This window comes from Megascapheus bottae, chromosome 6 (assembly GCF_031878675.1).
Source record: "Megascapheus bottae isolate mThoBot1 chromosome 6, mThoBot2.hap1, whole genome shotgun sequence".
Taxonomy (NCBI): domain Eukaryota; kingdom Metazoa; phylum Chordata; class Mammalia; order Rodentia; family Geomyidae; genus Megascapheus; species Megascapheus bottae.
The window spans coordinates 19,551,996-19,574,561 of NC_143514.1; the positions used below are offsets into that span (position 1 = coordinate 19,551,996).

The 22,566-nt window shown below is 50.1% G+C and overlaps 1 protein-coding gene across 1 annotated transcript; it reads right to left on the minus strand.

Moving 5' to 3' along the window:
- Window positions 1-6,957: 6,957 nt before the first annotated feature.
- Alx3 (ALX homeobox 3) lies at window positions 6,958-17,857 on the minus strand. The gene is made up of 4 exons (XM_090333691.1): window positions 17,581-17,857; window positions 12,058-12,377; window positions 7,806-7,934; window positions 6,958-7,266 (listed from the first exon to the last, which is right to left on the minus strand). Exons 1-4 carry the CDS (start codon window positions 17,855-17,857, stop codon window positions 6,958-6,960), a joined length of 1,035 nt encoding a protein of 344 aa, XP_090189817.1.
- Window positions 17,858-22,566: the final 4,709 nt, after the last annotated feature.

Below are 22,566 nucleotides of genomic sequence, written 5' to 3' on the forward strand. Positions count from 1 at the left end.
GAGAGAATATAGCAGAATTTCTATACAAAGATGGATTTTCACACTCCTGTAATATGCAGCTTCAAGTCACTGAAACTGAGGCCTGAGGCTTTAGTCCCTTCCTCTTCCTTGTTTTCGACAGTATTTCCTTTGACTCAGAAAAGAACCCAGGGCCCTCAAACCTGGAAAGGTAGATCCCATCTGTTGGCCCTAATGCTGGCCCCAGGAGGGAAAGGTGCTTCCTGACCACAAGGTGTGTTAGTGGCAGGTTGGCTTTTAAACTGAGGGACTTTCACAGTAATATTTTGGGGGGCTACCCAGTCTTTATGGCCTTACATCTCATCTGGGTCATGAGATGAACAGGGTACATGAAGGCCCTTGGTAAATAGCTGAGTTTTTGGAAGGGTCGTCAAGGACTCCTTTACCCACTGACTGAAGGAGGCTTCCTCGAGGCTTGTGTCACCTTTGGGAGTCATACTATTCCTTGCTGATCCTGTCAGCCATTAACTGGATGCCAAAATAAGACCAGGCATAATATTAAATTCTTGCAGGCAATTTTTTGGGAGGCCTGTCCTGGAGCCTGAGCACTGTCCTTGAGCTTTCTCAAGGCTAGAGCTCTACCACTTGAGCCACATCACTTCTAGCTTTTTCTATGTATGTGGTAGTGAGGAATCAAACCCGGGTCTTCATGCATGCTAGGCAAGCACTCTACCAGTAGGCCAAACTCCTGGCTCTCTGGAGGCATTTTTTTTTTTTTTTCTTAGTCGTGGGGCTTGAACTCTGGGCCTGGGTATGTGCCTGAGCTCTTCAGCTTAATGCTACCACCCTACCCCTTGAGCCTCAGCCCTACTTCTGATTTTTACTTGGAGATAAGAGTCTCATGGACTTTAGTGCCCAGGTTTTAACAGAGATCCTTAGATCTCAGCCTCCTGAGTAGCTAGGATTACAGGCATGAGTCACTGTGCCTGACTGACATTTTTTTTTTAAAGATAGTGATCAGCAAACTGAGTGCTCACTGACTGAGCCAGCTACTGTTATAAATACTTTATAGAGTGTCAATTTTTTTGTTTGTGCCCATCCTGAGGCTTGTACTCGGCTTGGGTACTGTCCCGGAGCTGCTTTTTGCTCAGGGCTAGTGATCTACCACTTAAGCTACCCAGCTCTACTTTAAGCTTTTATAATAGTTTATTTTATTTTATTGCCAGTCTTGGGACTTGAACTCAGGGTCTGGGAACTGTTCTTGCGCTTTCTCAAGGCTAGTGCTACAACTTGACTCTGTGGTACCAAGAAATCGAACCTAGAGCATTATGCATGCTAGGCAAGCACCCCACCACTAGGCCACATTCCAGGCCCTAGTAGTTTATTTTTGAGATATGAGTCTCATGGACTTTCCTGACTGGGCTGGTTTCAAACCATGATCCATACAGCTTTAGCTCCTGAGTAGTTAGGATTGCAGGCGTGAACCTCTGCTGCCCAGCAGAATACCACTTTTTTTTAAAAAAAAGAACCCTGAAAGGTATTTTACTGATAAATACCATTGCAGCTCCTATTTCTTTATTAAAGAATTTATTAACATTGATTTTTACATCATATTTCAAGTATTCAAGAAGGGTATCTATATACAATCACTGGCACTTAGATTTTTAGAACACAATTAAAATTAGGCTGAGGGTTTGTATGTCATAGATACATGTTAATCTATGTAATAAAATATTACGTCTATAGAGTCATAGTTTTTTATGTCTATGTAGTTGTGTTTATATTTCCAATACCATGTCCATAGCATTGGGTACGCAAATATTGAGTCCTCATTCTTGTACTGTTTAAATCTAATAGCCACATATTAAGGATACTGTGCGCCTTTTGTTCTTTTGGTCTTGACTTGTCTCACTCAATATGATTCATTCTAGATTCATCCACTTCCCTGCGAATGCCATTATTTTATCTTGTCTGTTTGCTATGTAGAATTCCATTGTATGTGTGTGTGTGTTTGTGTGTGTGTGTATATATATATATACACACCGCATTTTCTGTATCCATTCATCTGCAGTAGGGCATCTGGATTGTTTCCATTGCCTGGCTATTGTGAATAGTGCAGAGATGAACATAGCTGAGCAGGTGTCCTTATCATATCCTGGATTATAACGTTCAGGATAGATGGCCAGGAACGGTCCCTATTTTTCAGGTAAGAAATCTGGCATAGAATTTGCCCATGATTATATAAAAAAAATACAGGCCAGAGCCAGTATTCAAATCCAGAACTCCATAATGTACATGTGTTCCCTCCCCACTTCTGCCACTTTGCATTATTATTCTCTAACATTGTTACTCTCTAGCATTCACCACCAGCCTGTGTGCTTTTTGTTTCTTGTGGCCAGTAGTTAGAATTTGCTCTGCCATAGCACAGAAGATTCATGACAAATCTTTCTTGCTTTAGGCCCTAAATGAACCAATCAGCCCACCCTGGAATAATTGTGATTTGCTTTGTACTCCCTTGAGGGTTGCTGCTATTTATCCCCCCCTCTCCCATTTTTATCCTGAGCTTCAATTTCTTTCTGGTCCCAGAGGACACCTGTATCATCTACCCTGGCCATACCTTCCTGGAGGCTGCCTTCCTGTCTGTCCTTTAGTTAACTGACACAGTGACTGCTGCACTTGGCACAGTCATCCTTAGGCTGCTGCTGTAAAACAAGATGATCTCTCTCTGGGAGCAAGACAGCCCTGATTTTTAATCTGGGCATTGACATTTGCTCACTGAGCAACCTTGGGCTAATCAAGCCCTAAGCCTCAAGCTGGCTTACCTGTTAAACTTCGTTTCATAATCGCACTGTGGCAAGGGCTGAATAAGGCAACATATAGGTAATGGACCCATATTCTGGCTGACAAGGGATAACAATAAATGGTAGCATTGCTGGTGGCCCTTCCCCACTCTAATTTCCATCTGCGTATCATTTCTCCTGAAGGTAGACATACATCAGAAGGGCTCATAAGATCTGGTGGCTCCAGCCAATTTGTTCCCTGTGGAGGAGAGACTAGAGGGTCCCGCAGTGTGATGGGCTGTGAAGGGAGGGCTCTGGCCTCAGGAGCAAGGGCTCCAGGAGCAGATGCTCTGGGCTAACTGCTCTTTAACTGGGGGCTGGATCAGGACTGAGACACATACTCCTTTGCTAGATTAGGGAACTATCTCTCTGCTTCCTGTCTGGTCCTACAGAGGGGCTACACATTGGGGTTGAAGGGCAGTTTAATGTGTCTGTGGAGAAAGAGGATTGAACACCCTTTACAGGAAGCATATCTCACAGCCTGGCCGAGGCAGGAAGCCTGGACTAATAGGGCCTCTGGTACAGACCTGGTATCCATGCCCCAGCAATAATCAAGATCTAAGGTTTGAACCTTTGGGTGGGTCTCACTGCAGCAGAGAGAGCTTCAGCCAAGGGAAACTTTGAACACAGAAACTTCTAAAGATGAGGTACCAGGAGGGGGCCCTGGAAAACTACAGGATCTAGGCTGAGGTGCTAGGTTACCTTGAATGAGCCTGGGGGCAGGGGTGTCTGAAGACCTAGAGGTGTAGGGGAGGAGGGGAGCATGGCTAATAGGAAGCAGGTGAAGGGCTGCTCGTGCCCGAGCCAGGGGACAGGCTGGCTGTGATGGTCCAGTCAGTGGGCGGACTGTCAGCTCACAGATAATCCCAAGGAACAGGCTCCAGGATGCCCATTCATATTCATTATGTGTGAAGTGGGCGGTTGTAAAGTTAGCTTTCTCTTCATTTAGCTGTCACTGGACAGAAAAATATGAGCTGTGGGCAGATGAACCTGGATGGGAGCCAGTAGCTGGTCTCTAGACACCCTGCACCCTTCCCCCAGCTTCTACTCTCCCTCACCCCCATCACAGGCCTCCTCTTGTCCCTGATGCATCCACAACACTTATCTTGATCTTGGGCTCAACTTTATTTTCTTCTGCCTCAGCCTTACTCTGGCTTTTTTGCTTGAGTCTCAGCTTCTCTTTCTCTCTAAGATGAGAGGAGATGAAGTATGCTTCCCTTGTTCCCCTTTCTTATGCCAGTACTTGAACTCAGTACTTACTGGACGTGAACTCAGAGCTTAGGTGCTATCCTTTATCTTTTTTCACTTAAGGCAGGAGTTCTCACACTTGAGCCACAGTTCCACTTTCAGCTGATTAGTTGGAGATAAGAGTCTCCCAGCCCTTTCTTACCTAGGTTGGCTTTGAACCTCAACCCTCAGATTTCCGTCTCCTGAGTAGCTAAGATTATTTACAGGTATGAGCCACCAGTGCCTGGCAAGCTTTTCTTGATCATTGCTCAGTTTGGCACAGAACAATAACTGGCACAAAGTAGAACCTCAACAGAAGCCTTTAGGAGAAAACTCTCTGCGGATCTCTGACTTGGGTGTGGTACAAAGTCCAAACCTTTGCTGACCATTCCTTGGGTGAAGAACCTTTTAGTGAAATGGTGTGAGTCCTAAAGTCAGAGATGGAGCTTGAGCCCCCTTCCATTTTGGAGCAATAAATGGAGCTACCTATTGGAAGCTCTGAGGTGGAAGCTGAGGGAGTTCCACTGGTATCTGAATCTGACCTTCCTGAAGGTCCCATATTGCCAGTGTTTGGACAGAGAAAAATGCAGCCGCCAAAAAGAAATGGAAGAGTGACTCCTGGGGGGGGGGGGGTGCATGGCCGCATCACAGCAACCCTCTTGGCTCAGAAATCTGATCTGATGCGGGACTTGCTCCCTGCCTGGGAATATGCACAGCACTGACATGTCTTTGTGTGCTTGGGTTTCTCTGTGTCTGAAAGATGAGGCGTGGGGTGGGGGTGGCTGGGCTGTAGCTGAGTTGAAATTCTTCTGAGCAATGTGGTTGTGTTTACTGGGAGGGTGGGAGGGCCAGCCTGACTTTTTTTTTTTTCTCCTGCTTTCCAGGCTCCAGAGATAAGGCAGAAAGTGGGGATGAAGGATAGAATGGGTAATACTCTGAAACCACAAGAAAGAGTTCTGGCTTTTGTCTCTGCCCCACAGCTCAGTTGTGCTCCTGGGGCATCTGGGAAAAGGCAGCTGCCCTCCCCTTCCCTCCCCTCCCAGCACCCGGGGTCCTAGCTTACAGACACTCAGAGTCTCTAAGGACTCCCTGCTCTTCCAGTCTCCCATCCATTGTTAGTTCAGCCAACAACTTAGCTCTTTCACTCCCCTTCCCACTCCTGTATTTCCCTGCCAAATCAGCCCAGCCCTTGAGCTTCTCAGCACCCACAGAAGCCACAAAGGTCTTGGGAGGGTGACAGGGCCAGGCATGGCATGCATCATCCTTGAGAGATGTACAGCAGGCCTACCTTACTCTATGATCCAGGACCCTAGACCCTGACCAGCTATAAAGCAACCGAGTGCCAAGTCCTGGTGATAGAAAGTTACCTGGCATTAAAAACAAAACCCACCATGTTATTACTATGTTGGCCAGTACAATTTTTTGGGGGGGGGTATCATGGGGCTTGAACTGTGCCCTGGGTGTTGTCTCTGAGCTCTTCACCTCAAGGCTACCATCCTACCCTGAAGCCACTGCCCTACTTCCTGCTTTTCTGTTGATTAATTGGAGATAAAAGTCTCTTGGCTTTGTGTTGCCTGAGATGACTTTGAACCTTGATCCTCAGATCTCAGCCTCCTGAGTAGCTAGGATTACAGGTGTGAGCCACCATACCTGACTTTTTTTTTTCTTAACCAAACTTTTTTTGTGTTGGTCCTGGGGCTTGAATTTGGGGCTTAGGTGCTGTCTTTAAGCTTTTTTTTTTTCACACCTCAAGGCTACCCCTTTGAACTACAGCTCCACTTCTGGTTTTTGGTGGTTTATTGGAATTAAGAGTATTGCTTCGATCTGGCTTCAAACTGTGACCCTCAGATGTCAGATCTCAACCTCTTGTGTAGATAGGATTATAGGTGTGAGCCACCAGTGCCTTACGTCCTTTTTTCTTTTTAATTAGTACTCTTTACTCCCCCCCCCAAAAAAATGGGGTCAGGATCTCTGTACAACAGTCTGTAGAAATGTATTTTATTCTTACAAACATCCAATAGAGTTTCCATGGCATAACTCTGATAGCCTAATCCCATGGAAGCAAATCCAAATATTTGGTGGTTACTGGAAGACTTTCTGCTCCCTTTCTTGAGATGACACCATAACACTTGGGGAGATGGGGTACAGAGCAGGCATGAGGGATGCTTGGCATAGGGGATACCTGCTTCATGGTGTGTGTGCGTGTGTGCATGTGTGTGAACTGGGCCTTTTATGATCAAGTCTGGTACTCTACTTGAGCCAAGCCACATCTCCACTTCTGGCTTTTTTATTTATTTTTTTTCTGGTTAATTGGAGATAAGTCTCACAGACTTTTCTGCCTAGGCTGGATTTAAACTGTGATTCTCAGATCCCAGTCTCCTGAGTAGCTAGAATTACAGACATGAGCCATCAGTGCCCAGCCACACCTACATTTTAAAATATGCTGACCTCCACCTTCTAGGTCCCTGTCAGTGTCAAATATAGGTGCATGCCTCCTGGTGGTGGGAAGCATCACCATTAGAGGTGGCAAAAAGCTTCTCAGTTCAATCTGTATCCTCCTCTCATTTTCCTGAATTCTTGGAGTAAGGAGGCAAATACATGAGAGATGACAGCTGGACTTGGGCAAAGTCTTGAGGCACCATGCCTCCTTTCCTCCAGCCAACTTTGAATGAGGAAACACAAGTCTGTATCAGGAAGAGAGTTCTGCTTGCTTTGCAGTCCCCTTTCTCCCAGGCATCCCCAACTATTGTGGGAGAAGGGATCCTGTAGCTTATTCCCTGCTGATGGCTGAAGGTCCGAGCTGTTTCCCTAGGCCCCCAGAAGCCCCCACCTCCCTATAGCTTGGAGGCAGAGGGATGGGCTCCCTGGTGGTGGGTAGGGAGCAGCTGGGAGTAGAAAGCAGGTGGGAAGGCAGTCTGTGTCCATGGGACTGTCACGTGGTCCAGTTAAGCAGGCTGGGAGGCTCCTTGGGCTTCACCCTGAGTGAGACTAGGCTTGGAGACTTGTAGTCACCTTCTGGGGAGGGCTCAAAGCTGTGGCCCCCTAGGGCAGGAGGAAAGCCATGGATGGAGTAGATGCCAGGATGGGCTGCTGGGGAAGCTGGCACCCCCATGAAGCCAGCCACATTCCCATGAGAGTGGGAGTATGGAGACATACATGGAGAGGGGATGCCCTCTGGAGACACAAGGCATGGACCCCCTGGACTCCCAGACCCTGGACTGGGCCACAGTGAATTCTGTAGCTGAAAAGAGAGAGGAAAAGTAGGTTTATGAGCAAGTTGCCCCAGGTGCTGGCTATCTACTCAGTGGCTCTTTCTTTGTCCTTGAGGCCTCAGAAACTTTCCAAGAAATGGCTGTTTAGCCCAGGCCTACCCCTCTGACCACCAGTACTGGCATTCAGGAGCAACCACAACCCAAGAGGAACTTTCTTTGGTCACACAGAGTCCTGATGATCCAGGAATTGGTCCAAGTCTTTGTGGACCAGAACTGACTTTTTTTTTTTCTTTCATGCCAGTGCTGGGGCTTGAATTCAGAGCCTGGGTTCTGTCCTTTAAATTTTTTCACTCAAGGCTAGTGATCTACCACTTGAGCTACAGCTCCACCTCCAGCCTTTTGCTGGTTAACTGGAGATAAGAGTCCCATAGAATAATTATCCTCAGATCTCAGCTTGCTGAGTACTAAGATGAAGATGTGAGCCACCCACCCAGCTAGACTTACATGCTTGTTGGCAATCCTATGGGATATGGTCAGGCACTGGCTCAGGGAGGGGCTGGGGTCTCACCTGGGGGTGGCTGTCAGTTCGAGGCAGCACAGAGATATCATAGGCAGCAGTAAAAGGGTTCCGGCCCTCCTGCATCTTCCCATAACGCTCACGCTTCCGCCATTTGGCTCTGCGGTTCTGGAACCAGACCTAGGGACAATTGGTGATGTTTACTGAGTATTAGACAGTTCTGAAGTGTGGAATCTGCTGAGGAGAGGCTGATGGCTGTGTCCACTAATGGGATGGATGGTAAATGGCTCCAGACTGGAGGATCCCAAGCTATAAGGGGCTTGTAATATACAACTATTCTCTGGAGTAGGACAGTCTAAGAAGGGGCCTGGGAGAGGCCAAAGCACAGAGTGGTTTACTGGCCCCTTGGGCTCCCTGCAGCTATTCCCCAGTCTGAGTCACTTTCTAGCTCTCTAGCCTGCCTGGGACTGTCTGCTGTGGATCTGAGGATCCCAGGGCATAGGCATTGACATTCTAGTTCCCTCGCCTTTTTCCATCCACCCACATTTCAGCCTCTGGGGAAGCATAAAGGTGTTCTTGCTCAAGTGCTGGTGCTGCTTAAACATTCATTCATTCATTCATTCACTGGAGCCCTTGGCCCACAGCCCACTCCTCAACTTAAGCCCCTTGAGATTAGCCCTTGCCCTGCTCTAGAGCTTCATACTCTGCCAGGAAACAGCACTCAGCTCCTCCTACTTGTCCTCTAAATTCCAACCCCAGCTCGCCTTTGAGGCATTCTGCAAATTTGTTCCTTCCTGCCTTTGCTACTCACCACTCCAACACATATGCAGTGTGGATACCTCCAGCAGGCCTGACCTCTCTCACTGCCCACCATATTCTGCTTCTCTGAAGTCTCTGGAAATCTATCTGTACTGTTCACTTGTGATCTTTTGGCAGGTGACACAATCATCTGTGTATACCTGTGTGATGTTTGTGTTGACCAACATATCCCTGCTACTATTCTATTTATTTGTATTGGTGTATGTGGCTTTTTTTTTCTTTTTGGGCTGGTCTTGATCTCAGGGTGTTGCCCCTGAGCTCCTTTTTTCTCTCTCAAGGCTGACTAGCACTCCACTTTGAGTCACTGGCCTTTTGGTGCTTAATTAGAGGTAAAAGTCTCAAGAAATTTCCTATCTGAGTTGTTTTTGAACCATGATCTTCAGATCTCAGCCACTTGAGTAGCTAAGATTATAGGCATGAGCCACCAGTACCTAGTGGTATATATTTCTACCTTCCAATTTCTGTGAGTTGGGAGCATGGCCTAGTGGTTGAGTGCTTGCCCAGTATGCACTAAGCCCTGGGTTCGATTCCTTAGTACCACATACACAGAAAAAACTAGAAGTGGTGCTGCAGCTCAAGTGGTAGAGCACTAGCCTTGAGAAAGCCCAACAACAGTGCTCAGACCCTGAGTTCAAGCCCCAGAACTGGCAAAAAACAAACAAAAAACAAACAAAAAAACCATTGTTGTGGCTCTGGGAGAGATGTTAGTATCAAACTAACATTGAATACAATTGTGATTTTCCAGAGATCCAGCTAAGAATCACAGCAGAAAAAGCTACACATATGTCAAGTGTGTGTGTGTGTGTGTGTGTGTGTGTGTGTGTGTTCACCAACTGTTCTGGCTGGGTGAAATCCCCCAGCTCTCCCATCGACCCCTCCCTGTAGTCACCCCTCTCATGTCAAGATAAGGCCCTGACAGTTAAGAAACTATAGGCACTCTTAGCCTCCTTTTCCCCAGGTTTAAGAGATCTCAGAGCAGGCCTGGCCAAGGTCAAGGATGGCCATGCACCTGCCCAGATTTCCCATCTTTACATTCTTCCTTTGGGGCATATGAAGAGGCCAGGAGCCAACAATCAGATAATCTCCTGGAAATGACTTGGCTGTCACCACTATTTTCCTTTAGAGTCCTCACTCTGGCTTTCCGCCTGGGCTTTGAAAGACCAGCCCTCAACAATGTCAGGGTTGTGGTCTTACTATTTCTCCTCATGGGATGGGGTTTCTGGGTGTTTGTCATCTTCCTCTCAGAAAACATGTCTCCTCTAGGGCCTCAATTGTTGGGGAAACTTCAAGACTGGGTCTGGGAGCTTCATGGCCACCCCTATACCCTTTCAGGGTTGAAAAGGCCTAGAAAGAGTAAGAGAAATATGTGTGTGCCATCCTCTGTCCCCAAAGCTTTCCACAGAGAAGAGCTATTGAGACCCTACCACAAAATGAGCTATTCCAAAGATTCCCTGGGCAGGCTTCCCCTAGTTTTGTGTAGTTTGGAGGTGTCTTCTTGAATGTTAGGTTTCTCACTCTGATGACTTGGACCCTGACAGATCTTTTATTTCTTCATTTTTAAAAAATTTTGTGCTAGTACTGGGGCTGAACTCATGGCCTCAAGCTCTTACTTGGCTTTTTAAGTGTTGCCTCTCATCATTTCACACACTTACACTAGTGGGCTTTTGCTAATTAGTTTGAGATAAGTGTCTCACAGACTTTCCTGCTCTGGTTGGCATTGAACCTTGGTCCTCATATCTCAGCCTCTTGAGTAGCTAAGATTATTTATAGGTATGAGCCACCCGTACTTAGTAGCTCTGGGGAATTTGAGAAAGAGTTCTAGAACTTGCTTTGGACCTCATGTAGAAGAACAGAGAAGCAGAAGAACAGAGGAAATGGTCCAAACCTCTCTGGCTTCAGCTATCTGGCCTCTGCTCCATGGTGTTTGGCTTCTATAGACTAGTTTACCAAGCCCATATGCTCTGGAGCTAGCCCCTCCCCAGCACATTCAGAGAGCTTCTGGAAGGGCCCTGTGAAGGGTGAAATAAACATGAGGTTTGCCCTTACTGAGCCTCTTCTGTATTGAGGTGAGAAAGGTAGACTTCTCTGTCAGGGCAGTAATCTCATCTTTCTCACCTGGCCCCTTGGGTGGTCACAAATGACCACATTCCTCTTGGGCCAGACTCATACTTAGCTTTTTTCCTCTCCTTCCCAGCCTCCCTTGCCACATTCATGTTTTTTGTTTTGTTTTTTCCTGGATCCTGAATCAGGGTCTGGGTTCTATCCCTGGGTGTCTTTGTACTCTACCACTTGAGCCACAGCTCTACTCTGTGTGTGTGTGTGTGTGTGTGTGTGTGTGTGTGTGGTTAGTGCAGATAAGAGTCTCATGGACTTTCCTGACTGGGTTGGCTTTGAACAATGATTCTCGGCTCTCAGCCTCCTGAGTAGCTAGGATTACAGGTGTGGGCAGCAAGCTCCTGGCTTACATTCATGTTATTTGTCACTTACAACACACTTAGCACAGACTTCCTTTCCTTCCCAGGATATTCCTACCCTTTCTTCCCCTTATTAGACTCTACCCTATGTGGCCTCTAGATGAATATTTGGCACTTCACTGCTTCCAAAATTCTGCCAAACCTGTGATCTTTCTTTCTTTCTTTCTTTCTTTCTTTCTTTCTTTCTTTCTTTCTTTTTTTGTGGATCATGGGGCTTGAACTCTGAGTCTGAGTGCTGTCCCTGAGCTCTTCAGTTTAAGGCTACGACCCTACCCCTTGAGCCACAGCCCCACTTTCATTTTCTAGAGGTTAATTGGAGATAAGAGACTCAGGTCCTTTTGTGCCCAGGTTGGCTTTGAACCTTGATCCTCAGATCTCAGCCTCCTGAGTAGCTAGGATTACAGGCGTGAACTACTGCACCTGGTAAACCTGTACTTCTTAAGGTACTAAATTGCTACTGTCATTTCCTTTACCTGCAATGGGAAATAGGGTCCCATAACATGCCCTAGAATCACCTGGCCAACTAGCTAGTAAGTGACAAAATTGATTCTCTGATCTCAGGATTGGTCACATCTGTAATCCTAGACCTGAGAATCATGGTTCAAAATTAGTCTGGGCAGGAAAGCCCACAAGACTCTTATCTCTAGTAAAGTACAAAAAATAAAAAATAAAATCCAGAAGTGGAGCTGTTTCTCAGGTGGTACAGTGCTATCCTTCAGCAAAAGAAGCTCAGGGACAGCACATGGACCCTGAGTTCAAGCCCCAGGACCAGACCCACTCCAAAAAAAAAAGGCTCACAGATAGGTCCTTTGATCCCAGAACCCATGGATGAAACTCAGCCTGGACTCTAATAAGAGCTTGCAGCTGCTGTGAAGCTGGGCATGGAGGGTGAAGGAGGGCCGTGCAGCTCTGTGAGACAGCAGGGTCCTATCTCCCAGCCTTTTTAGGGTCTGGCCGCTGGCCCAAGTGGCCAAGACATCCAGAGAGCCTGGAGCCCACAGTGCCCTCACCTGTACTCGGGCCTCAGTCAGGTCAGTACGCAGAGCCAGCTGTTCACGGGCATACACGTCAGGGTAGTGGGTTTTCTGGAAGACTTTCTCCAACTCTTCCAGCTGGAACGTGCTGAAGGTCGTGCGGTTCCGACGTTTCTTGCTCTTGTTCTTGGCCAACTCCATGGAGTCAGGGAGTCCCGGGGAAACGGGGACACGTAGGTTGACCAAGCAGGGGCTTGGGGAGCCCTGCAAAGTAGAGGGCCCGTCTCTGGGAGCCCCTCGGCAGTCCAAGGGCAGCTGAGAGAAGGTGGTGGCGGCTTTGGAGGCTTTCTCTTCAGCTGCAATGGAAAACAAAAAGGAGGATGGAAACAGAACAGGGGGTTTTGTGGGTGGAATGGAGGGAGGGGAAGAGCACTGACGCTCTAGTCCCCGCCTCCCCCTTCCTTCCCCTTCCCTTCCCTTCCTCCCAGGCAGCCACCCTCCAAGGGAGCTTGGCATTCAGAGGCCTGCCTGCTGAGCCTCCAGCTGGGGAGGGGGCCCTAGGGAACCATGTGCTCTGTGGTCTGGGTGGATCTGCTGGGCCCAGAAGGGGGTTCATTTCGGGGAAGTGCTCTGTGGTGGTGTGTCCTAGAGGGTGTGGAGGTGCCAGGGTTGGCGCCATAGCAGGGCCCGCCACCCTGGCAGGGCTAAGAATGGGGGCGGGGGTGACAATGGGGTGGTTGACATCTTCCACCCCTGCCAGGAAGTGCTCCCTTTTTCTGAGGCTGCAGGCCTCGGTTCCCATGCCCTCAGCTTTCTGCCTCTGCTCCCGGGGCCAGGCAGGCAATGGACACAGATGTCTAGACCACCTTTGGTTGGTTTGGCTGTGTCTCCTTCTCTGAACCCAAAGTCTCAGGTCAACAGCATATCCTCCAGCTGTGGGGTATAAAGGACAAGTAGAGACAAAGATTCCAGAGGGTCTGCCTCTCTTCATTCCTCTTCAACTGTGATGTCTGGGCAAGGACTCAAGCTTCAGCATAGAGGTGGAGGCCCAGATCAGTTGTGCTCCCAGGAGAGAGGGAGACTAGTGTCGCAATGGGGGAACAGCCCCCTCGCCCACTTATTCACTGCCTGCCCCACCCTGCTCAGGAGTTCCTGACTACTCCTCCATGGCCTGTGATTAAGAGGCAGGGGAGGGCGTGATTGTGGCCTGGGAACAGTTCCCAGCAGCCCCACTCTGACGTGCTAACCCTCATTCAGGAAGCTTGGCAGAACCCCACCATGAGACCAACTGACAGGGCATGGTGAAAAATAGGTCACCCTGAGGGCCCTGCCCTTTCCCTCTGGCAAGGACCCCCAGCAGTGTCCCCATGAAATTCTTCCCCTACAGTCTACTGGGATGTAGCCTCGACGCCACAAAGACGCCCCACTGACTCACACAGCCTTTTCTCTGGCCCCAGGCCCATCTCCAGTGTGTGTGGGGGGGCCTAGCTCTCAGGAGGCCTAGCTAGCTGGCACCAAGAGTTTGTTTCTTCCCAGGGACTTGGTGTCAAGATCACAGCTGTAGTGGGGTGGAGTACAACCAGAGAGATGGGCTTTTTAGCATCTGGGGCAGATGAGCTCCTGTCTGGAAGACCAACTGGGCAAGAATCTTTCAGATGGAAGGTAGTTAGTGACTCTCCAGGGCCACCCAGGCTGTGCAATAAGCTCCTCATGTGAGTCCTGGAGGCCTGGGGCAGTCAGACAGGGCCTGACCTCTTAGTATGCCCAGCCGACAGTGACAGTGCAGGTGCCAGGTCTCCTTTATGACTCATGTGGAACCAAGTGGGGAAAACAGCTCCACTCCCTGCCTTCTGTTTCTGGCCAACACATTTTAGTTCTAGGGAAAGTCTATTTGTTAGAAAGGAGGAATCAGGAAAGATGAATCAAAGCCTGGCATGGGTGGCTCATGCCTGTAATTCTGGCTACTCAAGAGGCAGCAATCTGAGGATCACAGTTCAAAGCCTGCCCGGGCAAGAAAGTCCATGAGACTCTTCAATGAACCACCAGAAAAGCAGAAGTGGCACTGTGGTTCAAATGGTAAAGCACTAGCCTTGAGCAATAAACCCCAGGGATAGCACCCAGGCCCTGAGTTTGAGCTCTACCACTGATGGGGAAAAAAAAAATCCCACAAAATTGAAAAAACATCAGAAAGAAAGACAGAACGAAGGAAGGAGAAGTGGGAAGAACTCAGGGCAGGGGTTCCGAGAGTACTGACATTACAGAGAGTTCTGCCTCAGTATCCCCCATATTTGGTCCCAGTAAGAACCTGTCTAGAGGATGTGCAGGCATTTGAGATCCCATGGTTTGTCTTCTGGATCCTGAGTCGCCAAGCTGACAGAGCCAAGGGATGAAGAGGAAGCGGGCAGCACAGCAGATTTTTCAGAGCAGCTGCTCACAAGTGGCCATGCCTACTGGCTCCTGCTCACCTCCCATGTCTACCTATCCGGCTCAAAGGACCAGAAACCTACTCCTGGGGCTACAGTTGTCATTGTCCCAGAACTTCTTTGATCTGGCTAGAGGACTCCAGAGGAAGGACAGCATGCCCTCCTTTTCCAGTGGAGACAGGTCCAGAAAGACCAGCCCCAAAGGAAGAGTGAGGTCAATGGAGGATGGCAATGAAGAAAATCCTAGCACCTCAGAGGCGGAAACCAGCAGGAGTTTAAAAGCAACCATGTTAAGTAGAGAACATTAGCGCAGTGAGAAAGGGGCATTAAACTCTGTCCAGACAGTAATGGTGGCGCGACGGTACTGATGTTGGGTCTTGTAAGGCCGAGGCTCAGCTCCTGGGGTGTCCTGGGCCGGCGCAATCTGGAACCACAGCAGCACTGTTCTGAAATGAACGCCGGGAACCAGGAGTTTTAACGCGTGGATGGTGCTCTCCCCTAAGTCGTCTTCCTTCACACCTTTGCAAACCAAGGCGTGGGGTGCGGGGAGTGAGGTGGTTCGGAGGGGGGGCGGTTACCAAATCTCCAATTCAATGCTGCTCAGAGCCACTGTGCAGGAACCGCTCCAGGGGGGCCTGCTACGTGCCCCCCTTGCCCAAAAGGCCACGTCCATTGTGGCAAGCGTTAAGATCAACCACCCAGCTTTCCCCTCTCCCCACAACCCAGCTCTGATCCATTTCCTGTCGCTATACCCAGTTCATTAAATGGGCTGCAGAGTTCCTTGAGACGGGGTTCCGGAGTCCTGGTCCAAGACCTGAAGCTGATGTGGACGTAAGTGCCAACTGGAAAACCCCGACGGGGTCTTGGTTCTTCTGGAATAGGTGCCAGCTTCGGCCTAGAGGTCGCAGCGGAGGCTCAGGACGACTCGCTGTCGGCCGCGCCTCAAGGACCAAACCCCAGCAGTGGTCAAGATCTGGGAGCCCAGCCCCGGGGAGCCAGACGGGTGGCTCCCAGGAGGGAGCCCTGACAGCGGCCACCGGTCGAGAGAGGGGGTAAGGGTGGCTGGCGTGGGGCCCGGGGGGGGGGGGGGGGCGGAGAGGACTGCGCCGGGCTTCAGAGCCAGCAACCGCTCCGCCTCGGTCAAGACCACACCGGAGAAGGGGCGCAGGGGCGCGCTCACAGGTCTTTATTGGTACAATTCCTTTTTCTAAACTCGATTTTCTTTTACATGATTAATTTTTGTTGTTCCCCTCTTAAATTAATAAAAGTTATAGAATTGTCTTCTTAAAAAAATAAAAGGGCATAAGGCATATTTTCTCTTTGACGACAACTTCTCACCAAGTCCGTGGTGTGGCCCGGGCCGCGGGGTCGCCGTCCCCAGCTCCCCGCACCCCGGCCAGGGCTTCCCGGGGGGACAAGCGCCGGCGGGATCTCTTCGTTTGGTTTGTCGGCTGAGCGTGAATTTAATTTTCTTATCTCATTAGTCCTCATTTTATTGTATTCTCTTTAGAGCCTCCCTTCATTCCGTCCCTTCTCCCCTTCCTCTCTTCTCTCATGTACCCGCTTCCTCCGATCCAAGCTTCTGTTGGCTCCCTTTTTCGTTGTTCATTTACGCTCCCGTTCCTCTGACCCCGCTTGCCCACGGCCGTCGGCCTCTCGTTCCGTCCGCCCTGCTCCGCGGTTCTGTTTACTTTCCCACCCTACTTTTTGGTCACTGTGGATGCTTTGGGGTTTTCTGACTCCGCATTTCGTTGTGGTGGACGTCCTCGCCGTCGGATCCCCGGACGCCGGGTTCCTCCCCAGCGCTCGCGGAGCCCGAGGCAGCCGCGATGGACCAGGCGCCGGCCGCAGCCCCGCGGGCCCGGGCGCGGGTGGTGCCCGCGCGCCGCGCTCAGCCAGGCCGGTACCTGTCCCTCGAGGTGCCGTGAGCGCGGCGCGCCGCCGCGTCTGGCAGGGATCAGAGGAGCCAGGCCAACTGCTTCTCATTAAGTTCCAACTGTGGTTTTTATCAGGAGGGCTTCTTTCAAAGGGCACAGACACGAAGCTCCGCGCACCCGCTCACTTCCTCCGCTGACCCCCACACACCTCCCCGCCCTCCCCTCCGCATTCCCACACCCCGGCTGCACGTAGACCCGAGCTGCCCGGCCACTTCGTGGAAGCCTGAGAGACGCCAGGCCGGCACAGGCTGCGGCAGGGCCGGGCAGGATCTCCACAGACCCATCGCTCCCCCACGCTGTGAAGAGTGGCAGCGGGGATAGGGTGGGCGTGGGCTCCGAGACCCCCACAGAGCAGAGGTGCCGTGGAGCGGCGGACCAGCCTGCCAGGCCCCAGCATTCGGGCGCATTCCTGGACCGTGGCATGGTCCCACCGGCCTTAGCATCCAGGACACCCGCTACGACCCAGCAGCTCGGGATTCCACCACCCAGCGGTGACGTTCTGGGGCGGGGGCGGGGGATGCCAACGCTCCCCGAAGGACGACCGTCCCCGTGTGTAACGACGGGGAGGCCTGGTTCGTCTAAGAAATGAAGAGAAATTAAGTTATTCAGTCTTGAGAATGGCCTCAAGATTGCGGGACCTTCCGCAGCCATTCTCCCCAAGCGCTTAAAGCCCAGGCAGCGCCCTTTCCGCTGAGGCCGGGCCGGAGCAGAGGAGGAGAGGCGGGTCAGGTCAGGCCGCAGCCTTCGGCTCAAGCCGGCTTGGCCTTTCCAGGTCGAGGCGGAGCCTGGACACCTTCAACGAGCGCCAGACACAAAAGCCGAGCAAGGCTCTCCCGGCGTCCGGGCTCTCTGCGGCTCCCGGGCCCTCGGCCCAATCCAGGTTTCTGGGTCGGTAGCCGTTTCAGCCCAACGCGGATCGCTCCTTTCCGAGTGTGCCCTCGGTCGTCGCAGCTTTACCATCCCCGGGCCTCCCGCCTCCCGATCCTGCCGCCGGGGGCACGGACGATCCGGCCTCCCGCACTGCACTGGCCTTCGCCTGGCCCGGGCTAGCGGCCATCTGGCTTCCGAGGTTACGGTGGCGAAAAGGGCTAAGAGCTGAGATGCAGGCAGAGAGGCCGGGGCGGGCCGGGGTAGGGAAGGGGGAGAAGGTCTGGCTGCACGCTACCCGCCACGCCACGCCACGCCACGCCGCTCATTACCTTCCACGGGGCCCTCGTAGAAGTGGCGGCCGTTCAGCGCGGGGCCGGGCCCGAGGTCCTGCAGGTACTTGGCGGGCGGCTTGGCCGGCTCCGGGAGGTAGGGCTCCAGAGGCCCGCAGGCCGGAAAGCGGGGTAGCCGCGGGCCTCGGGGTGGCCCGGGATGCAGGTGAGGCGCCGCGTCGGGAGTTCCCGGAGCGCCAGGAGCCTCGTCTCCGGCGGCCGCGAAGGGACCGGGTGCGGGCCCCACAGCGAAAGGCGCGCAGCGCTCAGGGTCCATGCTGGCTTGGGGCGCACAGGCCGCGGGGGCTCCGGGGCTCGCGCTACCCGCCCGGCCTGCGAGCGCCCGCCAAGGGGGAGGGACCTGGGCTCGGGGGCGCGGAGCCCCCGGGAGCGGCGCGCGCCGCGGGGGGCGGGGGGCAGAGGAGGGGGCTGCGCCTCTGACTTAATGCTGGAACTATCCACGTCACGTGCGCCCCCGCGCGGGTTAACTCCTCGGAGTCCGGGAACCCCCAATTCACCCTGAGCCCGGTGTCCCAAGGCAGTTGGAGGAGAGGAGGAGAATAAACTCCGTTGGAGGGCAGGGATCCTTTATGAACCTTATCCGGGTGAGTCCCTCGCCCAGAGCTTCGTCGAGAGTCCTGAACTCGGGTCCGGGTCCCTGGAGGGGTGAGGGAGTGGAGTTAATGAGCAGATCTCCTCCCACAGCAAACTCTTGGAGGCCTGATCTTCTGACATCAGTCTGGCGCAGGGGTTGGGCTGCCCTTTTCCTTGGCTCTTTTTGCTGGGAACCGGGAGAAATAAGCTCATCCCCTAGCCGCCTCTTGCGCGGGAGTTATTGGGTACCTTGTGTGAAAACAGTTCTAAGCTGTGAGTAGGGGCTGGAGAGCCTGAGTCTGCAGGCTATCAGTAATTAGCTTTGGGGCCTGGAATGTCAGGCCCCTCCTCATCTGACTGTGGAGGTCAGGGACTCAACTAGGGAGCCTAGGCAAGACAGAACAGACAGTGAGAGGCTCCCGGGCTAGAACAGGCTCCAGCATAGCAGGCTATGGATCAGATAAAAATGCAATAGAAGCGAGTTGCATGCATGGAGTGAATGCCTTTCAGAGCATTGGGCGACCCACTGAAACACTACTGTTTGCAGCTCAGACCCCTGGGCTCTTGCCTCAGGCTCACCTTGTTGGAGGAGATGAAGAATAGAACCATAAAGATGAATTTCCCCTGCCCAAAAGACACATAGGATTGGAGGTGTACCTTAGCATGACTGAAAAGAGAGAAACAACAACCAAAAACCCTAAAAGCAAAAACCTCCCAAAAAGTTGGAAAGAAATACCAGAAGGCCGTAGGACCAGGCTCATTTATAATGAATTGAGAGTGGTTGGGTCTGGATTAAAACATTTATATTCTCAGTGCCCCCAGAGATTAGTGAGAGGGCTGAGGAATCAACCATCATTTGTATTTCATTTGAATTCTCGATCTTTAAAGGAATCTAAGAGGCCTGGTGTGAACACCTCCCTCTTCCGTTAGAGACTTAGAGGGGGTTTCTTGGCTGTCCACAGCCAGAGTTGAGCTGTAAATCAAGGCCAAACAGGAACCAGAAGTCTTGCATCTCACAAGGAGTCATTAAGCCATTATTAAACATACCATGACTTCTTTGCAGCCTTATTGGTTTAAACACCACATTGGAGGCATTATGGCCATTAAGGCCCCTAAGCACAGATTGTGCACTGGGCAGAGGGATGGAAGCACCTGGGGCTGATATTTCCAGGCTAGAGAGTAGTAGCTCAGCTCAAAATTAAGCTTTTCCTCTGGCCATACCAAGGAATCCGGTCTCCAGAGACCAGTAGGTCCCAGCTCTAGCAACCAACTTGTGTGGATCATCAATAAAGTTTTTCAATAATTAATAGTTGGATATTGTTGCCTTCCAAGGAGGGTGTGTCAGTTCAGAACATGGGTTCAACAAAGTTATCAGGCAGCTTGGATGAAAGTATGACACAGGAAAAATATGTCACCAACAAGTGAACAAGGCAGCCTAGATTAAATGCTGGATATTTTGCCTCAGGCAATTCATTTTCTGTGCCTCGGTTTCCTCATCATAAAAATATGTCATGCACATGGGCGTGGGGTATTTGAGAAACACTCATGTTTTGCTGTACTGTGTTAATTTAAGAGACAATGATGATAATGATAATGGTAGTGGTGGTTTCTCCAGAAATGGAAGCCTAGATTTCTGGATTCCATTACTGAATTGACAGAAAGTGTCTGATTCCAGACTTCAATCACAGTCTGGGCAGAGACCTAGGACACTGCTGCTCCTAGGACTTAACACCCTTTCTCAAGGCAGGAAATTCCTGAAATTTACATGGAGTGATTGTATCTATTTCTATGCTACAATGTCCTTACCAAAGAAGGCTTAGCTACATTCAATTTCCGTGGATATAAGTGATTGCCTCTCCTGGAGCCAAGAGAAGTCTCTCATGCCAATAGGACAACAAACTCATACCTTTATTCTTATCTGGTGTGGGAGGAGCTTGGAGGAGCAAGTGTATAGAAAATGCAGCAACAGAACATCCATTTACTAGACTTTCCTGAGGTAGCCTGGGAGATCATGGAGTGCTACAGAAGCCTCCATTTTTTTTTTTTTTTTTTTTTTTTTTGTGGGTCATGGGCCTTGAACTCGACCTGGGTGCTGTTTCTGTGCTCTTCAGCTTAAGGCTACCACCTTACCCTTGAGCCAAGCCCCACTTCCCATTTTCTAGAGATTAATTGAAGATAAGAGTCTCAGATCCTGTTGTGCCAGAGAAACCTCCATTGTTATAGACAAGTACATGTACATAATAATGCATGCTGGACATTTGCTCATTTAGTCTATGCCCATTGATTTATTTAATCTTTAAAACAACCCTATGAGGTAGGCACCTTTATTAACTCTGGGGTGTGTGTGTGTGTGTGTGTGTGTGTGTGTGTGTGTATCCTGGTGCCTGAATTCAGGGCCTGGCCACCCAGTCTTACCATTATTTTACAGAGAAAGAACTTGAGGTCACAGAATGGGGTCATTCGTTCAGGTTGGACACAGCCAGTTAGAAGCAGAACCAGATCTAGCTCCCTTGCACCCCGCCCAACCCCATAGGATTCTCAAGTCCTTCCTCGAACATGATAAAATTGAAATCCTTCACTGCATGTGCTTGTTTTCTCAGTGGGAAGGTTGAGGTTTCTTCCTTAAATGGTAGTTGAGGCCAGGCAGTGCTTGGGGGCAGAGTAGGTCTAAGAGGAGCTGCACTGCAGCCTTTAACAGCACCAAGTGGCACCCAGCTGTAGCGTCTGGGGAGAGGTGATTTCTGCTGAGACAAAATGAAGCAGTGTCTAACACCTTAGTGGTTTTATGATCAGCTCAGATGTAGGGCAGAGTTTTAAGGGATTTTGTGAGCTCACTGTTCATGCTGTTTAATATCCAGTTACATTACAATAGCATTTGTCACTGATAACATTGTGCGCAGGGTTAAGAGATGCACCAATAGATGTTCCAGCGGATTCTAGGTCATGTGATAAGAAACTTCTTTTTTAATTTTAGAAACACTGGTTTTCAGGCAGGTGTGATGGGTCATGTTTGTAATCCTAGCTATTTAGGAGATGGAGAATGGAAGGATAGGTGTTTGAAGCAAGCCCAGGCAAATGTTTGAGAGATGCCCATTCCAATCAACAGAAAAATGAGTGTAGTGGTATATGCCTGCTATCCCATTTATGTTATGGGGGAAGCATAAATAGGAAGATTATGGTCCAGGAAAGTCCAGGAATAAATACAAGAGAATCTATTCCAAAAAACAATGAAAGCAAAAAGGGATGAAGGCATGGCTCAAGTTGTAGAGAGCCAGAGAATCTGAGAGCCTGCATAGCAAGTGCAAGGTCCTAAATTCAAACCCCAGTACTGAAGAAGAGAGGAAGAGGAGGACAAAAGTGGAAGAGGAGGAAAAACAAGGAGGAGGAGGACAATCTCTCTGCGCATATGCTGAAAGAAACTACTTTTAAAATGAAAATGATACTTTTTAAATGAAATGAAAATTATTGGCTGGTTGTTTAATTTGTCATCTACTAGGTGGGCCTGCTGATGACAGCTATTTGTGGGCACCAGAATGCAGCAAAAAGAGCAAGGTAGATTCCAACTCTACCTGCTTGGTACTTGTATTTTTCTAGAAGGGAACTGCTTCATCCACACTGAAGCAAACCGTCTCTGTGATATGAATCACCAGATGGAATCTGGTCTCCAGAACAGAGTTCCTGCTTCTGGCTCCAGTGGAAGGTGGATTCTTTAATTAGGGAAACTCAGTTCTAGCTGACACCCTTTCATTTTGCACTTCCCTTAGCCTACAACATACCAAGGAAAGTACTCTCCTTCTTTTCCCATTGGATTTCCAGAAGGGGCTCAACAATGGCACAAATGTAACCTCCGATCTGAGATTTGTTTGACATATACAAAACTTCCTTCCAGGCAGGAAAATCTCAGTTGCTTCCCCGCCCCCCTCTGAAGGGAAGAGAGTCAACATTGACCTGATCTGATTTAGAAGCTGGAATCCTAAATTGATCCCTATGAAAATTCAGGGTTTGCAAGCCCAAGTGGATTGTTTCTCATTAGTGACATTCTTCCTGGAAGGTCAGGCTAAGGAATGGTAAATAAACCTTCAGATCCGGTGCTTTTCACTCATGATATTTTTTTTTAAGGGTTATTCTGTGGCTAGTCAGGACCCTTTGCTAGGATTTCAGCAATTCAGGCTGAATCCTAGGCTGTGGGGTGTACTTGTTGGGAAGTTAGGAACTTGATTTTTGTATTATTCACTGGGAAATCCACTTAACGCTGCTAAACCTCAGTTTCCCCACTGGAAAATTGGAGACTGTGGTCCAGATTTACCAGACTGACTGAGTTAGTGTTTTTCTTGGGCCTCAATTTACCCGGAACCTGTTGTTGTTGTTTTCCTCTTTATTGACCTCGCTGAG